General features: G+C 52.3%; 1 protein-coding gene across 2 annotated transcripts in view; it reads right to left on the bottom strand.

The window, feature by feature from the left end:
• Window positions 1–26854, bottom strand: part of ABCA13 (ATP binding cassette subfamily A member 13) — a 321989-nt gene that overhangs the window by 65585 nt on the left and 229550 nt on the right. For both annotated transcript variants that reach the window (XM_082692779.1, XM_082692780.1), the window contains exons 49-53: window positions 17475–17529; window positions 15509–15686; window positions 13754–13869; window positions 8435–8591; window positions 3836–4089 (exon numbers count right to left, since the gene is read on the bottom strand). In XM_082692779.1, the coding sequence (XP_082548905.1) occupies window positions 3836–4089; window positions 8435–8591; window positions 13754–13869; window positions 15509–15686; window positions 17475–17529 (760 nt within the window). The remainder of the gene's footprint in view (window positions 1–3835; window positions 4090–8434; window positions 8592–13753; window positions 13870–15508; window positions 15687–17474; window positions 17530–26854) is intronic.

The raw sequence follows: 26854 nt of genomic DNA, 5'->3' as shown, positions 1-26854 counted from the left end.
TATCCACTGTTGGCTCCCAGAGTCCTAGGTCCTCTCCCTGTGTTGTTTTTTCTGTGCCTAAAATCATCTTTGAACAAATACAAAATCTATTGAACACACAACCTAGGAGACAAGAGAATACAGCTAGCTACTTGGAAGTATGTATTACATGGAACCATTCACACAACATTCAAAAGCATGAGAAACACATCACTGGAGATAAAAACAAGATCTGTGGGAAATTACAGAAGTCGGTACTCCAAGATCATTATATCAGCATGAGAGTGCTCTGTCATATTTATATTCTGTATTGGGAACAAGGATTATACGGTGGATTGGAATTGTGTAACCTAGGCCAAATGTGAACTTCATGTATTGTATAGAAAGATTGATTGATTGATTTATGGGGGGGGAGGGGAAGCAGGAGAAGGAGAGAGAGTCTCAAGCAGATGTCCCGCTGAGCTCAGAGCCCACCATGGGGCTCGATCCCATGACCCCGAGATCACGACCTGAGCAGAAACCAAGAGTTGGCCGCTTAACTGACTGAGCCATCAAGGCGCCTCTGAACTTAATGTAGTTTAGTGAATAAAACATAATGGCTTTTAATGTGTTTAAAAAAAAAAAAGAAAAGAAAACAAGAACAGTGGTTATGTCCAGAGTGGCTAATGGAACGGGTCGCGAAGGCAGTGACGTGTTTGCTCTCCCTTCAGTTTGTGAAAAGTCATCCAAATTCGCACTTTTCAGCGTGGTGGTTTCTTACCCCTTTTCTGGCTGCAGGCGTGTCCCTGGACCCTTCTGCTGGCCTGGCCTTCCGCTGTCCTTTTCTGACTTGAAGAGGGGAGAGTCCTTCTTCCTCCCTGTCTCCAAGACCCATGCCCAAGTCCCCCCTTCAGCAGCTCTGACCCTGTCCTCACTGGGAGCACCTGGGAAGCTTTACAGGTCCCCCCTCAGGCTCATCCCCAGAGTTTCTGATCTCAGGGTTCCAGGTGGGGAGGAGGCCGGAAAGTGTATCTGTTTACAGTGAGTGTGGGACAGTGGCCCCAGGTCGCTTCTCGTTGGCCACCTCACAGCCCAACACACAGGGCTCCGAAATGCGCCACTGCACCCCCTTCCAGCTGACTAGCACAAAACCAGCCTCTCCATGACAGAGGAAGGAGACGCCCGGGCTCCAGAGAGTCCAAATGCCCAGCAGCAGCAGCAGAGAAGTTCTCCCGGGCCACCTGCCTGCTCGCACCTGGCAGCACCTTGGACGCACAAGGTCAGGTGAGCTCCAGACTGGCGAGAAGAGGGGGAAACGGTCCCAAATGCCCCGGGCTGCCTGGTATTCAGCCAGGGCTCAGGTTCTCATGGAGATGTGGCTTCTCAGCAGACAACCAAAGGCCAGCAGCGGACGCAGTTCAGGACCTCAGCAAGCCCAGCAGACAGCCAGGAGGAGGTGGCTGCACCTGCTCATGGACACTGCTGGCCCAGGTCGGGGTGGGGGATGGTGGGGGAACGGGGGCGACAGACACTAACTCTCCCAGATGCTGGGGGCGGCGTCTTCCCATCCACGCACGATTCAACACCAGTGCACGGTACTCCACATGCAACGGAGCGGATGGTCAGGCACAACAGAGTGACACATAAACACTAGAAAGCCACACTAGAGCAGAGAGAGAAAGGCCATGACAGGAAGGCTGAGAAGGCATGGGGGGGCCCTGGGAGGTGGGGAGCAGCACGAGGTGGGTGCTGGAGGGCAGGAGATCAGTCCCGCCAGAGGCCCCGACTGAGCAGACCACCAGAAGCAAATGTCACCCTTGGGGGTCGAGGGGGTGGTCATGGAGAGCTTCACAGGGCATCACATACCCGACTCAAGGGGGCCTGGCTAAGAACCTTGGGGTTTCTTGTTTAGGCAATGATTAGTGACGTGGTCAGACGTGGACTTTATTTTTTTTCTTTTTTAAGATTTTCTGTTTATTTGAGAGAGAGAGAGAAAGAGCACAAGCAGGGGGAGCAACCGAGGGAGAAGGAGAAGCAGGCTCCCTACTGAACAGGGAGCCCAACGCGGGACTCGATCCCAACACCCCAGGACCACGACCTGAGCCGAAGGCAGACGGTTCACCTACGGAGCCCCCCAGAGACCCCCAGATGAGGACTTAAAAAAACAAATTAATTTAGCGAGGTGGTCGCTGTATGGTCGGTCCCCAGTAAGGAGGCGGCAGGCAGCAAGCGTCCCAATCAGATCACCCGCACCTCCATGCAAGCCTCCTCGCTGACAAGTAACAATAAATATTAATGACCCCCTGTGGAGAGCAAAGGCATTACTCTAAAATACCATAAAACGCAGGCTCTGCCAAGTAAGAAAGGGAGTTTGCTCTTTCAGAAAGAAGTCCTCTGATGGTCCTAGCGAGAACGGGGCACCCTGAAATCCACCCAAGGTGGTTCTATGGTTTAGGTTTCAAAACAGATTAAACTCATGAGGGGCAATCACGGAACCAATTATGCTTGAAAGGCACTCAGAATTCTCTTCCACGTTCATTCAGACACTCTGGGGCCGGAGAGATCAGGGCCAATTCAAGAGAGCTTTGGGATGGATAGTCAAGGCAGCTCGCGGCTCTAGCAGATTGAAAGGAATTCTGCAGGAAGCATGTCGTGAAATGACGGACGGGAACAAATCTACAAAGACATCGCCACCAAATAGTCACAATGTGTCCACAGTCCTTAAGAGCTTCTCCAATGACACGGTCCTAATTAGTAATTTCTTCATGAAGGGTCCGTCTCAGAGATGAATTTAGAGACACATGCGGCTCTTGGAAAGACCAAGGCAACGGATGGGGGCCTGGTGGGTCACAGGAAAACACACACACTGTGAGGGGACACAGCAAAACACATTTCCTCCCTGTGTGTCTGTCCTGACATTACGTGACAATGCTCGAGACACCTGCACAAAGTCGCCTTAAATCCCACTTAGGATGACAGAGATTGTGTGTATGTGTGTGTGTGTGTGTGTGTAGATGGGCCACATTATGGACCTACAAATATATACACAGTAACATAAACATAAATAATATATATATGTTATATGCAATTATGTACTTATATGTGAGATATATATAGATGTTAATATTAACTAATAATACATACGTGTGTGTATATATATATATACACACACACACACATCTCCCTGTGCTACTTGAAGTTCATCACCGAACAAAGAGAACACAGCATTAATGACAACAGACAGGATCTGGCAAAGGGCAAGTTCTTATCAGTGCTGACCTTCCGCCCATTCCTGATGTTACAAGTTTAAGTCATTTAGCCATAAAAATAAATTATGTGAGGGGCGCCTGGGTGGCTCTGTCGGTTAAGCATAGGCCCTCAGCTCAGGTCATGATCCCGGAGTCTTGGGATCAAGTCCCACATCGGGCTCCCTGCTTCGCGGAGAGGCTGCTTCTCTCTCTGCCCCTCACTCTGCTCATGCTCTCTCTCTCAAATAAATAACTAAAATCTTCAAAAAAATAATTAATTAATTAATTAGCTTTGTTATGGTATCAACTAAACTAGCCCTAGATGCTACAATCAAAGTAAGAGGGGATTTAATCACAGGGGAAAATTAATAATTAGAGCAATTATATCACAGGTCAACACTTCATCTTTTTTGATATTCTCCTTCACAGAGTGGGTGACTCATGTCAATGAAGAAAGGAAAAAAGAAAGGAAAGAGAAACAAAAGCAACATAGAATCAAGATCATCACTCATCCGCATGGCGTATCACACAGATCGGACACATTTGTTGTCTTGTGCTCTCTGGGACGGAGCTTTCTCTCCTTTGTGGAGCAGCTGGTGCCCTCCTAGGCTGAGCCCCGCAGGACATACCGTGGCCGCTGCAGAAGGTCCCAGTGCAGCACAATCCTCAGGAGGAGAAGCACCGTGCCTTGCGAGGCCAACTGTACGAAGATCCAGCCCAGGAAGTTCATCTCAAAGGGGCTCATGTAGGAGTCGATGCCAAAGTTGTGGGTCAGGTCGTATTTGATCTGATTGTAACAGAGTTCTATGAGTCCCTGCCCCAGGCAGAACTGAGGGAAAATGGTGAAGACCCACTTGAGGACGTCATAGATGTTCTGTAAATTCTGTACAGTGAGAGAAAGGGGAAATAAATCAACCTGAAATCTCTCTCCCCTGCTGTCCCCCCGTCACAGCCACTCAGTGACAGGCACAGATGGCCATCAAACCTAAGAGGATCGGTGTCAAGACTCAGGTCTGGTGGTTTTGCCTTCTGGGTGATGGACGTGCTTGGGAGCCCTCATCTGCTTCTTCCTTCTGAGTTCGGCTATTGGCCGGGCATGCCTATCCCGAGCCTGTCCTACAGCTGTGCTGTGCTTTGGAAACGCATAACTAGTACTCCTCCCAGGCTCACACATGGAGGGGAATTCTGTCTCCTGATGCATCACACCCAAAGCCTCTCCCGCACCTGATTCAGGTGAGACCTCGGTAAAGACTTTCAAGTTGAAGCTAGGATAAGGCAAGACTTCTGGGGCTGTTGGAATGGACTGCATGTATTTTCCTGCAAGAAGGACACGCGTTTGGGGTAGTGCGTAATGAAATGTTATGGACTGAATGTTTATGGCTCCCAGATTCACAGGTGCAGCCCTGACCCCCAGTGCGATGGTATTCAGAGGTGGGACCTTAGGGAGATGATTGAGGTCAGGAAAACAGAGCCCCCACCCTGGGATCAATGCCCTCCTGGGAAGAGTTAGAGACACAAGAGCTTGCCCTCTCTGCTGCTTGGAGATGACTTCCAGGTCCTACGGAGGAGCTGATTCTACAGGCACCTTGAGATCTCAGATGCACAGCATCAGCTTGTCAGGCCCCCCAGCCTGTGGCAGGTGTTACAACAGCCCAGGTAAGACATACAGGGAACATCCCAAGTCACGGGCCGAGGAGTGTTCAAACAAGCAGACAGTACTGGGAGCTGTCACTGAGAGCAGGTAAATACCATGGAAGGTGCCTAGTATGAAATTAGCATATAGTAAATGTTGAATGTATGTAGCTGTCTCCGTGAAACATGTTACAATCGAGTGTTATGACAAGGACAAGGACGAATAAGGGAGCAGATGGAAAGAGCATGCACAGAAAATAAACATATACAAGACAGCCTGCATATGTTTGGGCAATATCATTTTTAATTTAAATGTATATAAAAATTCAACATCTCCCATAGAATTTGCTTTTTTTTTTTTTTTAACCATCTGGTGTTTTAGGAATGTTCGCTTTATTTTACAAGGAGATGAGAATTGTTCCCATGTTAATCATCGTCTACCAGAACTTTCTGGAAAGTATCATGTGTTTGTACCTTGATGGAGCGTCACTGCATTTTACTCCCCCAATAAACATGCAGAGTGTTGAGAGGTGAACCCAGCGACCATGCAAGAAACAGCCTCAAGCAGCTGATAAATGTGTTCAGGTTACTTAGTGGTAGGACAGGGACGCAACCCTGATCTTTCTGGCCCAAGGAATAAAATCCCTCCACCCAGGAACACAGCCTGTGGAGAAAATTCATGGCAAAGGGGTCCTTTGAGCTGACTTTTAGACAGGGTGTAGCTAAGCGTGGAACCGCAGCTGCTTGGCAAGTCCATAGAAATATCAAGAATTAGCCTCAGGGCGCCCAGGGGCTCAGTCAGTTAAATGTCTGCCTTCGGCTCAGGTCATGATCTCAGGGTCCTGGGATGGAGCCCTGCATTGGGTTCCCTGCTCAGCGGGGAGCCTGCTTGTCCCTCTTCCTCTACCTTTCCCCCTGCTGGTGCTCTCTCTCACTCACTCTCTGTCAAATAAATAAATAAAATTTTAAAAAAAATAATGAGGCTCACTGTTTTACAGTCATTCTCTCTCTGTTCCAAAAAGTTCATCTGAAGAGTAGTATTTATAAGGAGCAAAGGCATCATGAGGAATACATTATAAAACACGACACGGGATGTGCCGTATCACAAATACTAAGGAAAAATTCACAAAATCATCGATTATATATTTCATCCTAGACAATGTCCAGTTTTCCCTTATGATGCAAAGGGACAGCTTGACTTGTGTAAATGCAGTATTAAATAACATGATGTGGGAGCGACAAAGATTCAACAAAGGGGCATGAATTGTTCTATTATGGCCGATTGTCTTTGGTGTACAGACATGGAGAAAACACGTACGCTTCCTCTGATTCTTCCTTTAGCTCTTCTCCTGTCTACCATCTTTAAGGATTGCAACCAGTCTTAGAGGGGCTTATCAATCCCAGCTTTTACAAAACTGTGCCCATCCCTGAGTCAGATAATGTGCCACGTGACAGCAGCTTCTCTCCCTGGTTATAATGTAGCAACAGTAGAACAGGACAGCTTCCTACTACTCAGGAACTGGGACCTAAGGAACAGACATAATCATGACGAGGACTTTAAATCTGCCTTAAGGGAATCACAGCTGTCCCTACTGCAATGAGAACAGAGCCGTCCACGACACCTGAACACAAAGGTAGCATACGACAGGACGTGACTGCACAAATTCAGGAAATAACAATCCATAAGTGTCCAATCTAGGATAACTGTGAACTGATGAAGGGTGCAAAAAAAGAAATTACTGGAACTATGAGCTACTGCCCTCCGGACATTCCTCTACCCAGCCACGCCCCACCCCACCCCTGCCAACCAGGAGATCCTCACCGGTGGGAAACAAAGGTGTTCGAGATGGCGGGTTAGAACCCAAAATGCATTTTCTATAGACGTTAGCTTAAAAAAATTGTGATTTGGTAAAAATTAAATTGCCCTGATGAACAGCACAGTTTGGACACACAATGGTTAACCCTGGTCTCCTGGCTCACGTAGCTGATCTGAGAACCTAGTCACCCTTGACTGATTCTATAAGAATATATTTATCGGTCCACAGCTTACACTGAAGATCTGAAATTACCCATTACGACACTGGGTTTCTTCAGCAAACACCACCAAAATAAAGGGCAAAGGAAAAGAGAGACCTTAGCAAATGATAAAATGTCTTTTTTTATTTGTGAACAACTAAGCCTGATCCTTTTTGTAACCGGACGCGGACGTCAGAGCTGGACTGTCACGGCACAGAGGCTCCGGGCTGGTCTCCTCTCCTGGTCCCATTGATTCCTCCTCTTGCTCTTGTCCTGTGATCCTGTCCCCTCGAACTTCGTCTTTCGCACTGGAGGGAGTGTCCATCTGCCCTAGTCTGCCCCCTCTTCTCAGCTTAGGTCACGGGGACACCCTGCGTGACCCATGCCCTCTCGGGGATCCGTGGGGCTGGGAGGGAACATGTGCGCAGTCTCGGCTACCTCCGTGTCCTCCTCAAGCGAACGCCCTGTAACTGTATCGGGGTTTCCTACTTATCAGCCAGACACGTTAACACAGACTAGTGACAACACTAGCTCTGCAAAAATCACCAGAACAGATTTCTTCCTTCCCTGAATGCATAATGAATATTTCCGTACTTAATGTCTCCATGCCAATGTGGGCCACGACCCCCCAAAAACAGTATGAGCCATGCTGGAGAGTGGACGGTCTGCACAAGCCCAGGGCAGAGCAAGAGAGCCTGCCCCATGAGCAGGCATCCATCCATCCCCAACTCACCTGTGACGGGCCAGGAGCACCGCCTCCGGAACCGGGAGGGCCGGCCCTTTCTCAGGCCACCTTCTCCACCCGTGAGTCAATCAAACACCAGGACGACAGAGGGACTGGGGTTCAGGCAGACAGCAGGAAGTGAGGAGGGACAGTGGTCTGAGCTGAGAGCAAAGAGCAGGGATGAAAAGGACAGAAAGCAGAGGACAGAGGGCAACGCAAAACTCCAACGTCTGTCCCCAGAGGTAGCGCAGGGGAGGCTGAGGAGGGGTAAAATAGACAAGACCCAGGGGGGCTTCAGGGGGAGGAGGGAGGTGGGAGGAGCACGGCAGGGACACAGCTGTATCCGGCTTGACAGAGATGCCTGCGGGGGGTCGCCTCCCAAAAGTGACTCGCCAGTGTGAACACCCGTTGGAGACAGGGTTCCTGGAGAGGGGTTCCCTCACCCTCCCCGGGGGAGACGGAGCCCCTTCTCGGGGCAGCCCTCTGCTGCGACACTCTGAATGTAGCAGATCTGGGCATGTTCCAGGGGTCGGAGAGCATGCTCGGCCCCAGCAGCCAATCCCACCCTGCAGCACAGGATCCCAGACAGAGGGCTCGGACTCTTACTCCTGTGACACCTGGACACCCATCCGTCCTTCCGACCGTGGATCAGGAACCCATTAACAAACAAGGAGGGCTGAGCTCAGCTCTCAGAACAGTCCCAGTGTTTGCGTGCCTCAGGGGTGGCTTCTCTATCTGGGGGCTAGAGACCATGGACAGCGGCTCATTCCCCTTCACCTCCAGCCGGAGGAGCAGCAGAAGGGGCACGAGGCAGCACTCCCCGCTGCCCTGAGAGGCGTGGCTGGAGCCCACTGACCTGAGCCTTGGAGACGATGGCCAGCAGCCGGGGCATGGTGGTCATCAGCATGGTGCAGAGCCCGAAGATGAAGTTCACGGACACGTAGGAGATGAAAGCCACGTCCGAACTGGGGAAGATCCGGGACATCAGATACATCCACGGGAGGGTTGCGTATCTACAGAGTAAAGGGAAGAGTCACGTTTGTCTTCCTGTCACGTGTCTTGGGACAAGGACGGAAGCACAGATGAGTCTCGTTGGCTGGGTCCTCTTCCCTCCCACAGGGAACAGAATCCCACTTTTATAACAAATCCCACAGTGTTTCCTGAAAACAAAGCACATTTGGGGAGCTCCAAGGAGCCCTGGGGACCAAGGCAGCAGCCCTGGGGAGGGTCAACCGCCAGGCCACAGGGTACCTGCCCCTGGAGCTCTGTCAGCTGGAGGAAGTCGTGGACTCCCCACCACCCCTCCCCCAAGGGTCAAGCCTGGCTCTGGCTTCTTTGCTTCTTTGCTTCTTTGCACAGAGTTCCTAGGTGTAGAAGGAGAATCCAAAGCTGTCAAGAAGGGAAATCAGCAGAGCTCTGTAGAAAAAGTAGGCATGAAGTGCTCCTGGGTGGCTCAGTCGGTTAAGCGTCCACCTCTTGACTCAGGCTCAGGTCATGACCTCAGGGTCATGGGATGGAGCCCTGGGTCAGGTTCTGCTCTCAGCATGGAGTCTGCTTGAGATTCCTTCTGTCCTTCTGTCCTTCCTCCATGCTTGCTTTCTCTCTCTCTCAAATAAATAAATTAAAAAAAAAAAAAAAGAAAAGGAAAAAAGAAGGCTTGGAGGTAAAACTGGAAAGCTTCCTTCTCAGTGTCCTCTCCATGTTGGGCACTGTGCTGTGGGACTCCACGATGAGACTGTGTCCTCCTCCCTCTCCAGCAGCCTGGGAGACAGGTGTGTGGTCCCATGATACAGATGGGGAAGGGGTCACAAAGTCGGGAGACCCAGATGGAGGCTCTGCCACTGACAGCAGGTGAAGCTGACCACGGGATTCATTTGCGTGTGGCTGCAAAGCTGGGGAGAAAGGGGTCTGACATTCAAGGCAGCCCATACCCATGTCTGATGGCACTAGGTTCTAAGAAACACGCCCGCACATCTCTCTTCCTCCATACCCTGGAGCTGAGCTGCATCCCTGGCTCACCTCCCACGATGTCTGTCACAGAAGCACGCGCCCCGTTCAAGGGCACGGGTCTGGGAGTCATGGCTCCAAGTATCAGCGGACAAGTCACTCACTGTAAACCGCAGCCTTTGTCCCACGTCCTCATGTGCAGCCTGGAGGCAGACATGCTCCTGCGTTCCTAGCATGACTCGGCAGCTGCACCTGAAATCCCTCAGCACCTCCTGAAAGCCCGGGTTCTCTTCTGTGTTCGCTGGTTCCACAACGTACGGGACTCCAAGCGGTGGGACGCGGGCCTGGCCCTCGAGGTGGGCTGCTATCTGCCTCTAGTTCCTTCTTCTATCTGAACCCGTGGCATCAGAATGAGTCCTTGGGTCAAAGGATTCATCCTCAGAGTTCCGAAAACACCGTACGTAGAACTATCACACATAAAATCATACGCTGTTCTGGAAACTCGCCTCAACAAAAATCTGCCTGGTCACGTGAGCACGATGGAAATTATTTTAGAGCATACAAGGTTGAGGGGAGAGCTTGGAAGCAATTATTCTTAAATACCCACTGTACCAAAGAATCTAATTGTCATTAAATAATTAAATCAATTACCCAAGAGGTAGGTCATGACTCCTTGGTGCTTTGAAGGGTCCAGCCCGCACCTGAAGAAAAGCCCTGCAGGGAGAAATCAGACCCCACACCTTTACTGTCCCTTCTGGGGCAGAAGTCCAGTGCGTCCTCTCTCACGCACCTGCCAGGACAACCGGCTGAAGCAACAGCATTCCAAGTGGTCCTTGAAACAGAAATGTAAATGCCAGCAGTCTGTGAGAAAGGGCTTGCGGCAGCTATCCCTGCCATGAAACGCCCTCTCAGAATGACCCCAAAATCTCTTAACACCACCTATCCTAACTCTATCTTCTGGAGCAGCCTGTGACCAGTCATTTTTCTTTCCATAGGACAGCTCTTGAGGTAGCTGACAGTAAACACCGCGGTCCTCTTAGGTCTCCAGCACAAAAGACCAGGTGTCCCTTGCTTCCGTACAGGACACAGTGTCCAACAAAGTCTCTCGCTTAAACCTCACGATGGGGGGCTCGGGTGTTTGGGAGGTAAGGACACCTGACCAGGCATGTGATGCAGTGAGGTGGGCACCAAGCACAGAGGGATGTTGACTCACAGTCAGGAGGGCCGTCCAGGAACGGGGCAGCTCCCTGTCCCACTCGGAAGCCCCGTCCCCCGTTGGAACGAGAGGGACCCACCAAAGAAGACCCGTCCAGCCCCGCTGCACTCTGTTCACAGTTGGTGTTTTGTTACTCAGTAGGGAGAGCTCCCACACAAGGTCCTGTCGCTGAGACGCTGGACCAGGGGATCGGAGCGTCACGTCTTTAAGCAAAGGAGGAATCAGCAACAGGGCCACAGACTGACCAGACCTGCCACCAGCCACACCTGCCGCATCAGGGGACAGTCTTCGCGTGCGATTCTCCCATAGCTGTGCAGCCATTTTTTGTTTTTTGGTTTTTGTTCTTTTTTCCTATATATTCATTAGTCACCTTTCAGATACTTGGTTCAAATCAACATATTAACAGCTCCACGATCCCTACCTTTTTTTTAAGTAACAAGTTAAATGGGGCAGGGGTGGCGGGGGGCACTTGGGTGGCTTAGTCCAGTCAGAGTCCGACCTTCAGTTTCAGCTCAGGTCCTGATCTCAGGGTCCTGGGACCGAGTCCCACATTGGGCTCCATGCTCAGCAGGGAGCCTGCTTCTTTCTTTGCCCCTCTCCCGGCTTACGCTCTCTCCCATTCTCTCTCTTTCTCAAATACATAAAATCTTTAAAAAAGAAAAAAAAAAGTATGCTCCTAGGGCATAATTTATCTTTTAGTGATACCTGCAGTGGCTTCTAACACTCTCTACTTTCATTAAAATGCAATGTAATATTTACTTACTTACTGGCTAGTGGCACGCTGTTCACCATCCTTCCAGAATTTGTGTGGGTTTCCTCCTTTTGAAAGCTGGCCCCTCCCCCCGTGAGTGAATTTTCTAGGACCTGGATCAGGACTCTGCAGCCTAGCCCTTACAAGCCTTAAGCACCAAATAATCACCTAATACATTCCTGCTTCAATGATTACAGATGCTAGCTTCTCTTTTCTTTCTGACATTCCTTTCCCCTTTTTGATGCTAATTCTTCTCACTTTCTAGCTAAAATATCAAGTTTTCTTGGCTAGAGAGAGCAGGAATATTCAGAAGAAAAAATAAAAAAGACAATTGTCACTGGGGCATTTTTTTTCTATCATCTCTTTCAGACTCTACGCCCTTGTCCAAACCCTAATTTCTTTGGATTCCAAATCCCATTTAATTGCAAGTCCCTTTTCATGCCTGTAACGTCTTCAGGTTGCAGGGCACTCTGAGGGCTGCCTTCCCGAGACTGTCCTCGGGGTCCCTGCACCTCCCTACTTGGGGATGGAGGGGTCAGCAGATGTACCTGCCTCCCTGGGCGCAGGGGACAGCAATGCCCATGCAGTGTCGGGTGCGAGGCAGGGCCCAGTGAGGGAAGAACCACCGTGTCAATGGGAACAACACGTGGTCCCTGGGCTGTAGCTCTGTGATTCCAGCCGGCCACCCTGGGGCCCTTCTTCACTGGGACACTGTGGCACCATCCGCTGTTTTCAGACCCCTCAGTCCATCTGACAGAAGGATTCTTGCCTGGAGATAAAACCTCAGGCTGGCCCAGGCTGTCAGTCAAGGGATCTGTGAATCTCCCGCTTTCTTCGGAACACGCCATGGCCGCACACGTGGCTTCACCCGGACTCCCAAAGGTGTTCACGAGCCAAACAACGTTCAGGACAAAACACGTCTCCTCCTCAAAACACGTCTTATCCATTAGATTTTGTCTGCTCTCTTCCGTCAGACTCAAAGAGCTGTGCTTTCATGAGTTCACGGATGGGGCACAGCGAGTCTGTTCAAGAACACCATCAGCAGTAGTGGTTCAACGCCACCCGCTCAGCTGGATTCACGCACGGAAACCAGACCGTTTCCTGAGAAGCAGGAACCCATGCGCGCGGCCCTTTATACCCGGGAAACTAAATTTCCAACTGAGAACGATAGACTGGTGCAAACACAAGTATTCGTAGCTTCAGACATAATATCCTCTGCACAGCAGCACAGCTCTCGTAGCAACAATGTGGCCGAGAGTCATTAAACGGGACCTGTCACCACGCACTGTGAGGTTTGTACAAACTACCAAACTGAACAGAACTGAAACTCCACACAGAACACGGTGGGGTCTGCAGGGGGTCATGACTCTTCCCAAGGCCACAGAGTTTGTGAATGGCCATATCACGGTTCCCACAAAGGTCTGTCTGTCCTGTCTGTCTATCCCCCTCCACCCAGCCATCAGCCATCTAATAATAACACATGCGCCTTCGTATTAAATCCTGTTCCCTAGTTAAATGGTTGGGTTCACTGACATCACCGGGAGCTGCGTAAAAATCATTTAACTTGTCCCCTTTGGCCTCAATAAAGCAGAATGTGGGTTTTCAAAAATTATCCACCTCGCATTATAATAAATAAGTAGTTCATTATCTTCTCTCCTCCTGGCAAGTCTCTCTCCCACGCTCAGCCTAGATAGAGACATATTTTTGATACTAAGTGTATACAATTGGGGACCACTGGCAATGAGCCTGCTCAGTGTGTTTGAAAATGAGAAGTGTGCACAGCGACTTCTCAGCCTTTGCTGTTTTTTCCCCGGAGAAAACGACAGCGGTAACCATACGGCAGCCTTCTGGACCACCACGGTCACAGGAGAGCAGAGACACGCCAGACGAAGGACTCTCTTCTGAAAGGCAATTTTGGAGCTAACGGGATTGCATGTTTGAGCTCCAGATGAAGCCATTGTGAGGACAGCCCAGAACCTGCTTGTCCTCACCCGCGCCCGGGGTGGAGCGGGGTGGGGAGGGGTTGATTCCTGGAGGCACCAGCCCGCACCACCTCCGTCCCCACCCCACCACCCGCCCTCCTCGGCGGGGCGCTCTCCAGCTGCTCCGGCGGGGGTCCGCGGCACGGCTCTCGCACAAGCAACATAATTGCTTGCAGAGAGAGAAAATCATGCAGCCGGCAGCAGGTTCAAAGCCATCCTGGGGGGGTTCTCTTCCAGAAAACAAACCGTAATTCTGCAGCCGTGTTTCTCCTCACATACCCGAAAAGCACCAGCAGGAGGGCCGTGGCTGCCAAGTTCTCGCGGAAAGTAAACGCTGTTAACTGGAAGGCGACGATGATGGTGACACACAGGCTCACGGAAACCAAGTAGAAGACCTGGGGGACAAGGAACAGGGGATGGCATCCCACGTCCACTTCAGCTAGTTTGCAGATGAAACACGGGCAGCAGTGGAGGCCCAGCTCTGCCTGGGCTGTGCCCCTGTCCCCCACGCATCCGCTGAACCCCCAGACCTCAGAATGGGACTGGGTCTGAAGACGCACCTCGGAAGGGGTCAAGGAGGGTCAGCAAGGTCGCCAGAGCAGCCCTGATTCAACAGGCCCGGCATCCTTGTGATAAGAGGACAGCAGACACAGACACGCGCGAGGACACGGGGAGACACTCCAGCCACACGCCCAGGGCAGAGGCCTGGGGAGGAAGTGGTTCCGCCACGCCAGGATCTGGGATACCCAGTCCCCTGGCACTGGGAGGGATAGACGTCAGCGGTTCAAGCTGCCCGTCTGCCATGTGTCCTGAGGGCCGCACTGGGAAAGCACGCTGACCACCGTTCCCCACCTTCCCATCGTCCAGGAGACGAGGCCTCTGGGCACACCTGTACTCAAGGACAGGCTCCTCACCTGCCTTCTGACCCTCGCTGGGTGCCCTCCCCAGGGCTCCCCACCCCCGCCACCCTCCCCCTGGGGTCTCTCTCGGAGCCCCTCCTCATGTAGACTCCATGGGAGCCCTTTCCTGAACCCCTAGTTTAAGTCCTGCTTCCTCTTGTGAGAATACAAGTTTCCAGGGGCAGAGAACGTCTCTGCCTTGCTCCCTGTTTTAGTCCCTGCACCGCGGACACACCTTGCCCCGAGCAGACCCTCAAACCTTTCTCTTAAATGAGTGGTCATCCAGAAATGATTGGACGAAGATGAAAACACGGTCAACCAGGAAAGAGATAATCCTCCCCTCCCCCCCCCCATAACCTCAGGCAGGAATCACAGGGATGAAAGGATCATAAAGTCTGGACTGCTAAAAAAAGGGAGACTGGCTGGGGCCTGGGAGACTCTGGGTCCCCCCTACCTGGGGGTCCTAGAAACTGGCCCCCACCTCTTACTATCTTGAAGCCCCCTTTTTCCCTCCCCAGGGCAAGCTGGGTCCCTACACGCCATAACACAGAAGGTGTGGCGGCGCAGGACACCGACGTACTGATGAGGACAGACGACTGCTTTCCTACAATGCGGACGACTCAAAGCAGCCACGGAAGTAGCCGTTGAACTTGATCCCTGTTAAATGTCTACAAGTGCAGGGAATAGAGGCCACTGCTATCGTCCTCCGAAAACAGAAGACTATAGCCCGCAGGGCGTCCCCTGGAAAGCGGCACCCCTGCAGAACGGGCCAGGCTGCGGTCACCCTGGAGGGGGCCGGCAGGTCAGCTCGGAGGGCCTTCACCCTCTCCCGTCCCACCCCTGTGAACAGTGTAGTTAATGTGATCACCGTGTCACCCTCCCGAGGAGAAACTCTGCATGTCTGGGCAGGTCCCTGAGCTCCCAGAGCTCCAGGGAGGGCATGGCTGTCCATCCTTTGTCTTACAAAGCCAACCTTAATGATAGACGGAGACTCAGCCAGACCAGGTCTTAGCAGTGAAGTGATACCTTCTCCTGTGGACAGCAGGAGGTGCCGCTTCCTACACGCACACACGCACGCTCACACACACAGATTGGCGGCACGCAGGCCCCCGGGATGTCGTCTCTCCGGGCCTACCATGTCATACAGGAAGTTGGTGAGCCAGTACGTCCTGTAGCCCAGGCCGCTGAGGTGCTGCAGCCTCTTGGCTCCGATCACCCTGTCCCTCACCACGGAGCTCGCGATGGATGCAGACAGGATGGAGAACCCCAGCACGATGCAGAGCGCAACGCCACACTGGCGGATGCTCTCCAGGCTGCGGGCAAGACAGAACAGTGCGTCAGGTGGCGCACGAAGGACACAGATCTTCTTTCCCTCGGGAACAACCGGCGACGAGGAGAAGAGCCGAGGAAACCCCTGTGGGGAGCCGATGATGGGCAGGACACGCTGACAAGTCTGTCCTAAATGCCGTCGGCGACTTTTCCAGCATGGATTAGCTCTGCCGGCTTCTAGAAACTTCTCCAAGGTTTACTCTTGACCACTGAGCCCGACTCCCCAGTTAAAATGAAAGACATCTTCAGCGTGGGGTCCATAGGGAGCTGCGGCCTCCACCCACATCCGGACCCCCACCCCTGTGGGGACCCCTGTGACATGGGACCCCCGCCCACATCCAGGCCCCACCCATGTCGGGACCCCTGTCGGGACTTGGAAGGGGCATAGCTGCAGCTCCGCAGGTGGCTGGCCCATCTCTGAATTTCCTCTCTCCAAATACCGGAATGATTTCGTACCGGGGGGAGATGCACCCGTAATTGTAATGACACACACTGTGCACCTTCCTGGTCACATCTTCATCAGAACACTACCCCGTTACCCCTCCTTAGCAGTGCCCAGTGCACACACAGCGTCTCAGCTGGCCCATGGAGAGAAGGGGCTCGTCACCAACTGTCCACTGCCTGGCACCCTCTTTTCGTCAGTGAGCCCACGGCCAGAGCTGTGGCCGGTGTCAGAGACCACTAAAGGGGGAAGCTGAGAATGAGTGCAGGGAGGGGAGGTAACACCACCTCGTGCTTCCTGCCTCCCTGACACCTCTGGTAGAGGACACCTGTCGACCAGATCTGCATCTCCAGCTCAGTTTGGTAGGTCCTGGGGGGGGGGGGTCAAGTTATACACAGATTTTCTACTGTGCAGAGGGTCAGCGCCCCAACACAGTTGTTCAAGGGTGCACTGCACTAATTCTGCCTACTATCGATGTCTGACCAAAGCTTAGTCATCAGTGCAACAGGAAAGGGAGGTGGGAAAAGGAGGAGACAGGCAGAAGCGCCCTCCACCTTCCGTGGGCTGTCAGTGGGGTGAGTGACTCTTGATCCCAGGGTTGTGAGTTCAAGCCCCACATGGAGTACAGAGATTGCTTTTAAAAATTGTCTAGGGACACCTGGGTGGCTCAGTTGGTTAAGCAACTGCCTTCAGCTCAGGTCATGACCTTGGAGTCCCAGGACTGGGTCCTGCCTCGTGCTTCCTACTCAGCAGGGAGTCTGATCCTCCCTCCTCTCCCTTCTCATGCTCTCTTTCTCTCTCATTCTCTCTCTCAAACAAACAAACAAAATTAAATAAAAAATTCTCTAGGGGCACCTGGGTGGCTCAGTCAGTGAAGCATCTGCCTTCAGCTCAGGTCAGGACTTTAGGGTACTGGAATCGAGCCCCACATCGGGCTCTAAGCTCAGTATGGAGTCAGCTTGAGATGCTCTCTCCCTCTGTCCCTTCCCCCATCCATGCTTATGCACGTGCACGCTCTCTCTCTCTCTCTCTCTTTCTCTCTTAATAAATAAAATCTTCAAAGAAGACTGCGTCCCCAGAAAGCATCTGGAAGACACGGGGTCCCTGAGCTCCAGGGAGATCATGCCTGTAGAACAAGTTTACTTAGAAACACAGTGGAGCCTGTGACGGGCTCAGTCAAGACGCATTCTGCAATCACCCGGTCTTCACACTTGGTAAAGAAACACCCAAACCGGAGCAAAGGAAGAAGGTGATCCCAAGCCCCCCTAAACAACCCAAAGACTCTGTCCCATCAACAGGGCCGTCCTCACCCAGAGGTCCTTCAACTCACATCTTGTCCTCGTTCAGCAAGGCCCCTCCATACGGCTGGCTGTACAGCGTTATTCCTGCGGAAGACAAATGCCAAACGTGAGCCCCCGAGCCCTCTCCCGGCACGGCAGGTGGACGCACGGTGCCCACACAGCGGCTCTGGGCTGCTCTGTCCAGGCCCGCAGGTGCCAAGAAGGGCACACGCCACCATTCTTCTCTACTGGCTTGTGCAGGCACCTGGCAGGCTTGTGACAGGAACAGCTGGCAGGTCTCGCACGTGCCTGGAGGGGCAGGTGCTGGTCTGACCTTTTATGATCTGATCTTCAGAAACATCCCTGGGCATAAGTCCATCATTAGCCATGTTTTGCAGGGAGACACAGACTCGGCGAGACGACACAACGGTATGCGAGGGGATCATTGGATGCAACGCGGGGCAAAACGCAAACACCCCCTCTCGCCAAAGCCAAGTCTAGGCCGATAGGAGAGTGAACCATCTCGATGGTCCAGCCTGGTGTGCGGAGCTGCCTGTCTGCATTCACTCTGCTTGCCTCTCGGGGGCTTGGCCTCCACGTAGGACATCAGCCAGTATGGAGAAATCGCCGCCAACTTATCGATTATAATGGTTTTGTCACAAAGGCGGTGCATGACCTCACATGGCATGCCGTCCCCCCAACCTCACCCCAGCCAAGGCTGGTCCACACTGCACCATGGACTCCATAACCCCGAGCAAACGACAGCTAGTTTCAGGTTATCGCCAGACGTCAGAACGGCGGCGCGGCCCTCTCGGATGGGCTATTGCAGAGCTAAGTGTGTGGCCGCAGGGGAGCACATCCTAGCCCCACGCCACGGGCCACTCTTGCGTTCCCCTTCCGCTTCCACTCACTTAGTGCAGCCTGCCACCTGTGGTTTGCATTCTCTTACGAAGTCATATTAAATTTTTACCGAAGCGCCGCGGGGTATGAGTGAATATAAATAAAGGAAGAGGCACGGACCCAGAACAGAGCGGAGTCCTCCAAATCTCGTCCTGCCCCGAGAGCCTTGTCGCTCAGCCTTGTGCCAGCTGCTCCCCTCTCTCGCTCTGCCAGCCTCTCCCCTTCCATCCTGGGCTCCGCCACTCCCTGATGCAAGTTCCCTCCCAGTGGAAAGGACAAGGGAAGCCATTGGTTCAGCAACCCCACTGTCCAGTTTTCCAGAACAAATTGTTTGGCTTTAAATTAATATTGTCCTGATGTTCTGCCGCGGGCTCCCGCCATGTGTGCGGAAAGCCGGCCGGGTGCTTCCCTAGACCCTGGGCAAGATTTATACATTTGTCCTGAGCCGAGTTGCACGGTCCTGACCCTCTGCCTGTCTGGACCAGTAACCCCCACCTGTTTTTCTCCCATCCGTCTTTTTCCCTTGAGCTTGATCTCTACCCCTCCACCCCCGTCCCTCCAGCACACGCCAGCTCTCACTCTTCCTGGGCAGAAGAGTCGTGGGGCAGCTTCTTGGGCAGCCCGGCATGTGACCTGCAGCCACCAGCTCTGTCGGGGGCTGTGCAGAAGCTCACAGACTGTCGAGGGAGCTTGCAGAACCGCGGGATCCTGCAGGAATGCGGCAAGTGTCCCGCTAGGATCTGGAAACAGCCGAAGTGTAGGTGCAGTGCTGTGCGTGGCTCCTGGCTGATCAGGGCAATGAGAACTTTCCAGATGGGAAAACGTCCAGGACATGTGGGGAGCAGACGAGGGCTCAGGAACTGGATTCTTTTAGGAAAGTGGATGCATCTTGGAATTGTCTAACCTGTGTGTGTGTGTGTGTGTGTGTGTGTGCGCGTGTGTGTGCACACGTACGTGCAAGCACACACACGTACACACATGGGGCAAGAGGCAGTGTGCAGATGCTTTCTGACAGCTGAAGGAAGGCGATGGAGCCCAGGACACAGACTCAGGCTGTCTGGAAAGGTAAAGTTGGTTGAAGGAGTCAAGTTCAAAAAACAAAGACTATCACCTGACTTGAGGGTTGGAGCGTCAGGCCTGCTGAGCTCTGGGACTTCATGGAAAGAGGATGTGGGAGTGTGGGTTTCCCCCAGATCAGGTGGCTGGCAGCCCCACTAACTGTAAGCATAGGGCTTTCTGGTCTCGTGAGGCATGCTGGTGCACCCTTGAGCCAGGTGGGTCACTACACCCAACTGGTCAGAATTGGGGGTGGCCTGGGCTCCTGGGAGTGTTGCTAGCTTGGAAGTGAGGGTGCGGCCCTGTGGGGTCTGCATATCCTCCAGACAGCGCCAGGACTGAGCTGGGGTCACAAACCTGGGGTGAAGAAGGATTCCCTCCGGAGCTGGATTTTCCTCCTCCTCTGAGAGTCCCGAGCTCTCTGTACCCTGCAGTTTCAAGAGCTCCCTGGGTCTCCTCAGGCCTCCCTGAGGGTCCCAGGTGTTTCTTATGCACCTGACAGGAGCGTCAAATCCCAAACAGAACCTGGGCTCACTCAGCCTGCTCCTACGCTTCCCACCACCTGCTTGGAAGGACCATTCATGTCCCCGTCATCTTCCGAGTCATCAGACTCAAACCTACCTCAGCCTCCCTCCCCTTCGTCCTCTCCACACACATCCAAGAAGAGGTCAGGCTCTGCTGCTTCCCACCACCTCCATGCCCTAGTGCCAGACCCCATCCCGCACACCACACCCTGCCCCGGACAAGGGGGACATGCCTGTCTCTCAGCTCGCCTCTCCTCGGTATCCCCAAACCCCTCCAGTCCTTCCAGAGAACTCCCGCAGAGAAACAGAAAGAAAGACAGAGCCCATATTTTTCACCCGGATATAAGACGCCTGTAGGACGACGTCCAAACTCTCATGTCATCTGATGGCCCCACTGTTGCCCCTGGAAAACCAGGTCACTACCGTGTCTCTCTTCTCCCCCTGGGGGCCTGCCCTGCCTCCTCCTATACAGACGTCCCCGCCTTAACATGATTCCATTTAGCACTTTTTGAGTTCACAGTACAAGTACTGTGCACAAGTACAGGTACTAAGTACAAAGGGATACACGTGCAGTAGCGACTGTACTTGGAATTCTGAACGGCGTCTCTTCCCGGGCTGGAATTCTGCGCCACGTCCTCTCCCGGGATACTGGGGGGCAGCTCGCCACCCGGGAGGTGCATGGTCCCAAGGGTGGACAGCCGATGCCCCGATCGCCCTCCTGCGCCCACACGGCCTCTCTGTTTCTCACCCTCAGTACCGCATCCAGTCACTCATAGCAGACAGTCGGCGCTTTATTACAGAATCAGCTTTGTACCCAAGGGTTTTGCCCGGTGTAGGCTCATGAAGTGTTCTGAGCACGCGTATCATAGGCGGGGGTAAGCTCGGTGTTCGGGAGGCTGCTGTGTTCAGTGCATTTTTGATTTACGATATTTCCAACTAAAGATGGGTTTATCAGAACAAAAGCCTGTCGTACGTCGAGGAAGATCCTTGCTTCTTTGTCCAGCCCACTCCCTCCTCACGGCTGCTCGGTGATGATGTCCTTTTCTGAACACCATGAAGGGAAGGGAAAGACGGTCCTCGGGTCCTGAGCCCTTACAGACTAGTGGGCAGAGACCAGGTGCCAGTATCCCGGTGTCAATGAGGAGCCACGTATGGTCACGTGTTGTCTGTGGTGCAAGACGTGAGGCACGTGCGCAAATTCCTACAGAGCAGCTCTGTCTCATCCATGCGAGCTCCCCTGTCTGCAGAAGCCAGATCTCAAGAGCAGACACCGAGAAAGCCTCCCACATCTGGCAGCCTGTAGCTGGGGTTCCAGACTCCCAGCGGCAGGTGCCACCCCTCTTTGCCCACCAGCGTGCCACGCACCTCTCTTCCACACACACGTCTGATTTTCCAGGGAACATTTCTGTACGGTGGGAGGGAGACGGGGGGCTGCCAGTCCAATGTCCCTGCCCGGCTCCTTCTGCAGCAAAAAGCAGCAAGCGCTTCTGCCAATGTTCCGTTACAGAATGTGCAACGACTGTGATCGCTTTCTGTGGATCAGGCTGCATAAACATCTTTCCTTACTTTCAACGGCAGGGTCCTTGCTGGACGATTGGGAACAGTGCTCTGGGATTGGCTTCTGTCTCCTCATTCCTCTGTGATGAATCTGTGCCCTTCATTTGGCTCTAGGTGCTGGACTTGTGCTGGCCTCCCCTGGCCTCTCTCTAGCAGGTGGGACTGCATGTGGCCCTCTGCCCCGGGAAGTGAGCCACGGCTCCTGCGGTCCCCCATGCGTCACACCCCTGTTCTGGACGTTTCTGGGATACGTTTTTCTCACTCGGTCACCAGATGATGACTTCCATGATACAGAAGGTGGCATAATGCTGTGTGACTATCTTTGTTAGTCAGCCGGTAGCATTCAGGAACTGGGGCAAACGGGACCCTGTGAAGAGTTCCAGCTTGGACACACCCGGGTCTTCCAGAAGCCACAACAGCAGTGCAGAATGGTGACAACTGTCCTGAGCCGGTGACATGGGCAGGACACGGGCAGGACCCACGCTTGCAGGGTCCCAGGCCTGTGGGTGTCTTCAACTCACCTGCCAGCACACAGGGCAGCAAGAACCCTCCCTCCACACGTGACACGGTGGTGGCAAAAACACGCAAGCACAACCATGAGCATCTCCCTAGAGCAGCAGGGAGAGGAGATGACGCACAGCACAGAACCGGCCGCCAGAGAGAAGCAGCCGCGCCAGCCATCCCGCCCTTTTTTTTTTTTGGCTCTGGGGTCTGCCTACACTGGGTGTGAGAAGGACAAAGCTGGTGAACCCCACCAAGTACCGCGGCTGGCCCTCCCCTCCCGGGGCCTCCGTGCCTCCATATCTCGGGGGGACACAGCTCTCCATCCAGGGCTGACTTTCAAGACTCCCCCGATTTCCATATTCTACACACAGTAAATATTTAAATACATTCTTTGGAAGAAGCCTGCATGCTCTGTGGCTGTCTCCTGGGCTGGTGGGGGGGTCCTCATGGCCCTGGAGGGCAGCCCTCCAGCTCAGGGCTCAAGGCTGCAGAAGGGTCCTGGGTCTCTGCTTAAAAGGCCACCATCCCACCAGATCTTGATGGCTGTGGTGAAAGTGACAAATGCTCTTTGAAGAATAAGATATGGAGAAAGGCAGGGCCGTACAGCACAGTGCTTAAGAAGGAAGCCATCGGATAAGCAGGAAAACCCTTCCACCTGCGTTCAGAGTCTCGAGTCCCACTGGGCATTTACCACCGGATTTGGTCAGCCGGCCTCGCATCAGCGTCAGAGCTGCATCAACAACATCCTGATCGTGCTCTGCTCTGAGCAAGAGAAATCTGGGCTCCAGACGACAATGACGACGTCTCCTCCGGGTTTTGTAGCGATTTGATGTGCCCTTTCAACAGGCTCCCCCCGTCGAGCCCCTGCAGATGGGTGTAAACAGGCAGCCTCTCCCCTCGCGCCTGCAGAGCTCCCGTTCCCCAGTGGGACTCAGTCCACTCACGGGAGGACACAGAGGAGGCGGCACCAAGAAGGGAGTGGGTGGGGAGGGACCCCGGGGAAGGACTGAGCGCCTATGACAACGCGCGGTGCCCAGTGCTGGGCTGGCAGGCAGCCCCTTGACCTGAAAGCAGACAAGAGGCAGGCAGGTGCTCACCAGGAACCCTGGCGCGGGCTGCTGGTAGGGTTACCAAAGCTGCCCAAGCTGCTCATTTCCACACTGCAATTTGCTATCCCTACGTTCCCTAGAAGCAGCTCTGCAGGAATGAACATACGTATGTCAACATCAAAATGACACCTCCCTACACAGGTGCTGAGATTTTGTATTTTGCAAGAAGGGGTGGGGGAACTGAGAGTCAGCGCCATGCGGGCCTGTTTTCTCAACAGTGACAGAGCGATAGGAGAAAGCACAGAGGAGACGACCCTCTTCTTCCCTGCGAGCCCCGAGTTTCCCTTGACCCTCCGAGGAGAGGCGGCAGGGAGAGCGCGGGAGTCCACACGCGACCTCACACCCTTCGCATTCCTGCCGGCTGCTCCTTAAAAGAGGAACTTCAGAAATCACAGCTCCTGGCACAGATGCACGAAGACGGAGGGGGCACACGACCCGTCTCACAGATCGGCGCCCTGCCACGTGCTTGTCCTGGGACAGCCCTCAACTTAGAGACGGGGCAGCGGCAAGGGGTGGTGGGGCGGGAAACACGGGGAGGGAAACCGAGGCACAGGGAAACTCTGTCGACTTCTCTAGGGCCGAACACAGCGGAGTGAGACCACAACCCTGACTTTCTGGATCCCAGTTTATCCTTTTTTTGTCAAACAATCAAAATCATGTATAGCCTTTGATGTCCTCTCTGTGAAAACCACATTCTTGCAATGCACAATCTCCGTAACTGGGCTGTTAGTCCCTTTGTATTGTGTGTGCTCAGAACTGTATTTAGGTGACAACGGCATTGTGAGGGCATCTGGGGCTGACGATGTTAGCAAGGGGTCCAGGTCCCTCCTGGGAGCCGCTGCAGTTTCAGCCCTAGAGGAAAGGAAGGGGCTCTGGGGTGGCAATGTCACAGGTCTTCAGAAATGATGTTTCAACATGCAAATTCTGAATACACTTGAATGATCTTTGTTTGATTACTCTCCTCATTTATATTCTGGCTTTTCTAAGGATTGGCCCACAGCAATGTATAAATGTGTAACATTAGCTCCTCATTTACTATTCTCATCATGGTTTCCAGACTCTGTATATCTGTCATTTGTAAAAATGCACATCTGTGCTTTTGTCTGATCTCCATTATGATAGAAGATACTTAACTTGTCTCCAATCCAACAGTCATTTTTGGGTCCATTCCTCTTATGAAATGTACATCTCTGCAAGTATCAAGGCCCAGATGTGTGTAGGCATCTCCACCAAATGAACAGACCTGCCTTAGCATCCGTCTACGCACCAACCATTGTTTTCTTTTGATTAATTCACTGTGAGTCATCGGTGTGATCCGAAGGACGAAAATGTTCTTTTGGCCCAACAGAGTATTAAGAGAAATCTATGAACTTTCCAAGAGGTATACCAACAGCTTTCTTTCTGTCTTTCTCTCTTCTTTTTTAATTGTTTGCATTTTGAAGATTAATTTATTCATTTGGAGAGAGAAAGAGCACGTGCACACTCGGGCAGGCAGCACAGGCAGAGGAAGAAAGAGAGAAGATCTCCAGCAGACTCTGGGCTGAGCATGGAGCCCTACGTGGGGCTCGATCCCACGACCCTGAGACCACGACCTCAGCTGAAAGCAAGAGTCGGACGCTCAACGGACTGCTCCACCCAGACGCCCCTCTGTCTCCCTCCTCATATTCTCTCCTGGATGAAAGACTGTTTTCCCCGCAGTGTTAAGGTTATTAGTCTTATTGAATAATAGACGTCAACTGTAAAAAGCTTTGAAAGAAAGAGTCAAAGTAAAATAAGTCCTAATCTAATTCAGAACCAACCAGAGGTAATCATTATTTGCACTTTGATATCAATTACTTCAAAATGTCCAAGGTCTTCTCGGCACACGCATGTCATTATTAAATTATGCTTCATTTTCTTTATCTTCTACCGCATCAATCATTCTTGACCTTCAACTAATGTTTCCGTCACACACGTGCAAACGTTCGCACCCATATGCTTCCCTGGGACCAATGTTCATCAAGTTCTTTTATTCATTCTGTGGATTCAATATGGTTGTGATCTTATTTTTGATTAACCTCTCAAGTGACATCCTTGGGCATTCTTTTTTATTAGGATATGTCTATGGTGGGTTTCTGAGACACATCCAACATAAGTCATCTCTATGGCTTGTTTAATTGATGGCAACATCTTCATTTGGGACCAAATTTGGGGTGTAATTTTTTTTCTTTCCATATTCTGTAGGCAGTGTTCCCTGACCCACCGGCTTGTGAGGTTGTGATTAAAAAGTCAGAGACCAGATGCTGGTTCCTCCGAGCTGGAGGAGATCCAACCCTGTCCTGTCCCTCACGAGGACCTGGATATTACACAGCAGCAAGCACAGAAGCTGACAGGTAGGGGACAAGGCAGCGGCTGCCTGGGGACCTCAGGATGTGAGGAAGAGCGTGGCAGGTGGCAGTGAACTTCCTGGTGTCCTTCGTGCCTCTCAACCCCAGATGAGGCACTGCAGAAGCCTGCAGGATGGGGACTGCCGAGGGCAGGGGACCCTGGGAGTCACCCCTGTACTCCTCACACTACCACCAAGGAAACTGGATGAAGGGATATACCAAACACTCTGGAAATAAACCAAAATGGAAAAGCTGTCCAAGTCAATGACAGGAGAGCACACGGGAGTCACTCACAGGAGAGCAAGAAAAGAACCAGAGGAAACAAAACAGGTAATGAAGTACCAGACTTGAGATCACTGGTGCGTGAAGCCCGTCGATCGCAAATACACCAGTCAAAAGGCGAAGACTGATAGAGTGTACGCACCAACCGTCTGAGCCTCAAAATACAGGAATCGAGAACCGATACAGCTGAGCGGAGAAACGGATAAATCCACAATTATACTGGGGCATTTCAATCCTTCATGAGACGATGGTCCCGTCGGACAGAAAACCAGTGAAGACAGAGAGGAAGTGAGCCTTACAACCAAAGGACAGAGCCTGACTGACATATATGGAGTGGTGCTACCAAGGGCAGCCAGAGACACATTTTTTTTTTTAAGATTTTATTTATTTATTTGACAGACAGCGAGAGGGGAACACAAGCCAGGGCAGAGGGAGAGGGAGAAGCAGGCTTCCTGCTGAGCAGGGAGCCTGACATAGGACTTGATCCCAGGACCCTGGGATCATGAGCTGAGCAGAAGGCAGACGTTGAACCACTGAGTCATCCAGGCGCCCCCAAAGACATGTTTTTAATCATCCATGGAAGCTGCACCCACAAGGACCACGCACGGACCACAAAACAAGCCCCCATCAAATAGAAGATGGTGAAGATAGCAAAATGCATGCTCTGACCAAAGACAACAGGTGAATCTCAAAACCTAGAATTTGCACAACACGCTTCAAAATCACGCCTGCATCAAAGGGGACATCTCAAGGCAAATTTTCCAGAGTCAGAAGCTGGTCTTATTTGTATTACTTTCAAAGTAATCTGTTCTTGATACTTATAGCTTTGTTTAAAAAAAAAAAAAAAAAAAAAAAAAAACAGAAAACAACAAAAAAACATTTTTTTCTTTATCCTTGAATTTTTGAGAATTCAGCAGAATTGCTCATCGATGATGGCTGTTTCCATAACTCCCAGGGTCCCAGCTCAGGAAGGTTGCCTGGGAACTGCCGAGAGCAGTCTAACTCTCACAGTGGCCCAGATTTGTTTGTTCTTGCTGCTACTTTCCTTCTGACATCATGGCTTTGTTTCCTTAGTCACTGTTCGTCCGCTTTCCTGCTTCACCTAATTCCTCCGGCTCTTCTGTCGTCAGTT

This window comes from Mustela nivalis (assembly GCF_964662115.1).
Source record: "Mustela nivalis genome assembly, chromosome: 12".
Classification (NCBI taxonomy): domain Eukaryota; kingdom Metazoa; phylum Chordata; class Mammalia; order Carnivora; family Mustelidae; genus Mustela; species Mustela nivalis.
Note: the sequence above shows the minus strand (reverse complement) of the source record. Positions and strands in the feature narration are given on the sequence as shown.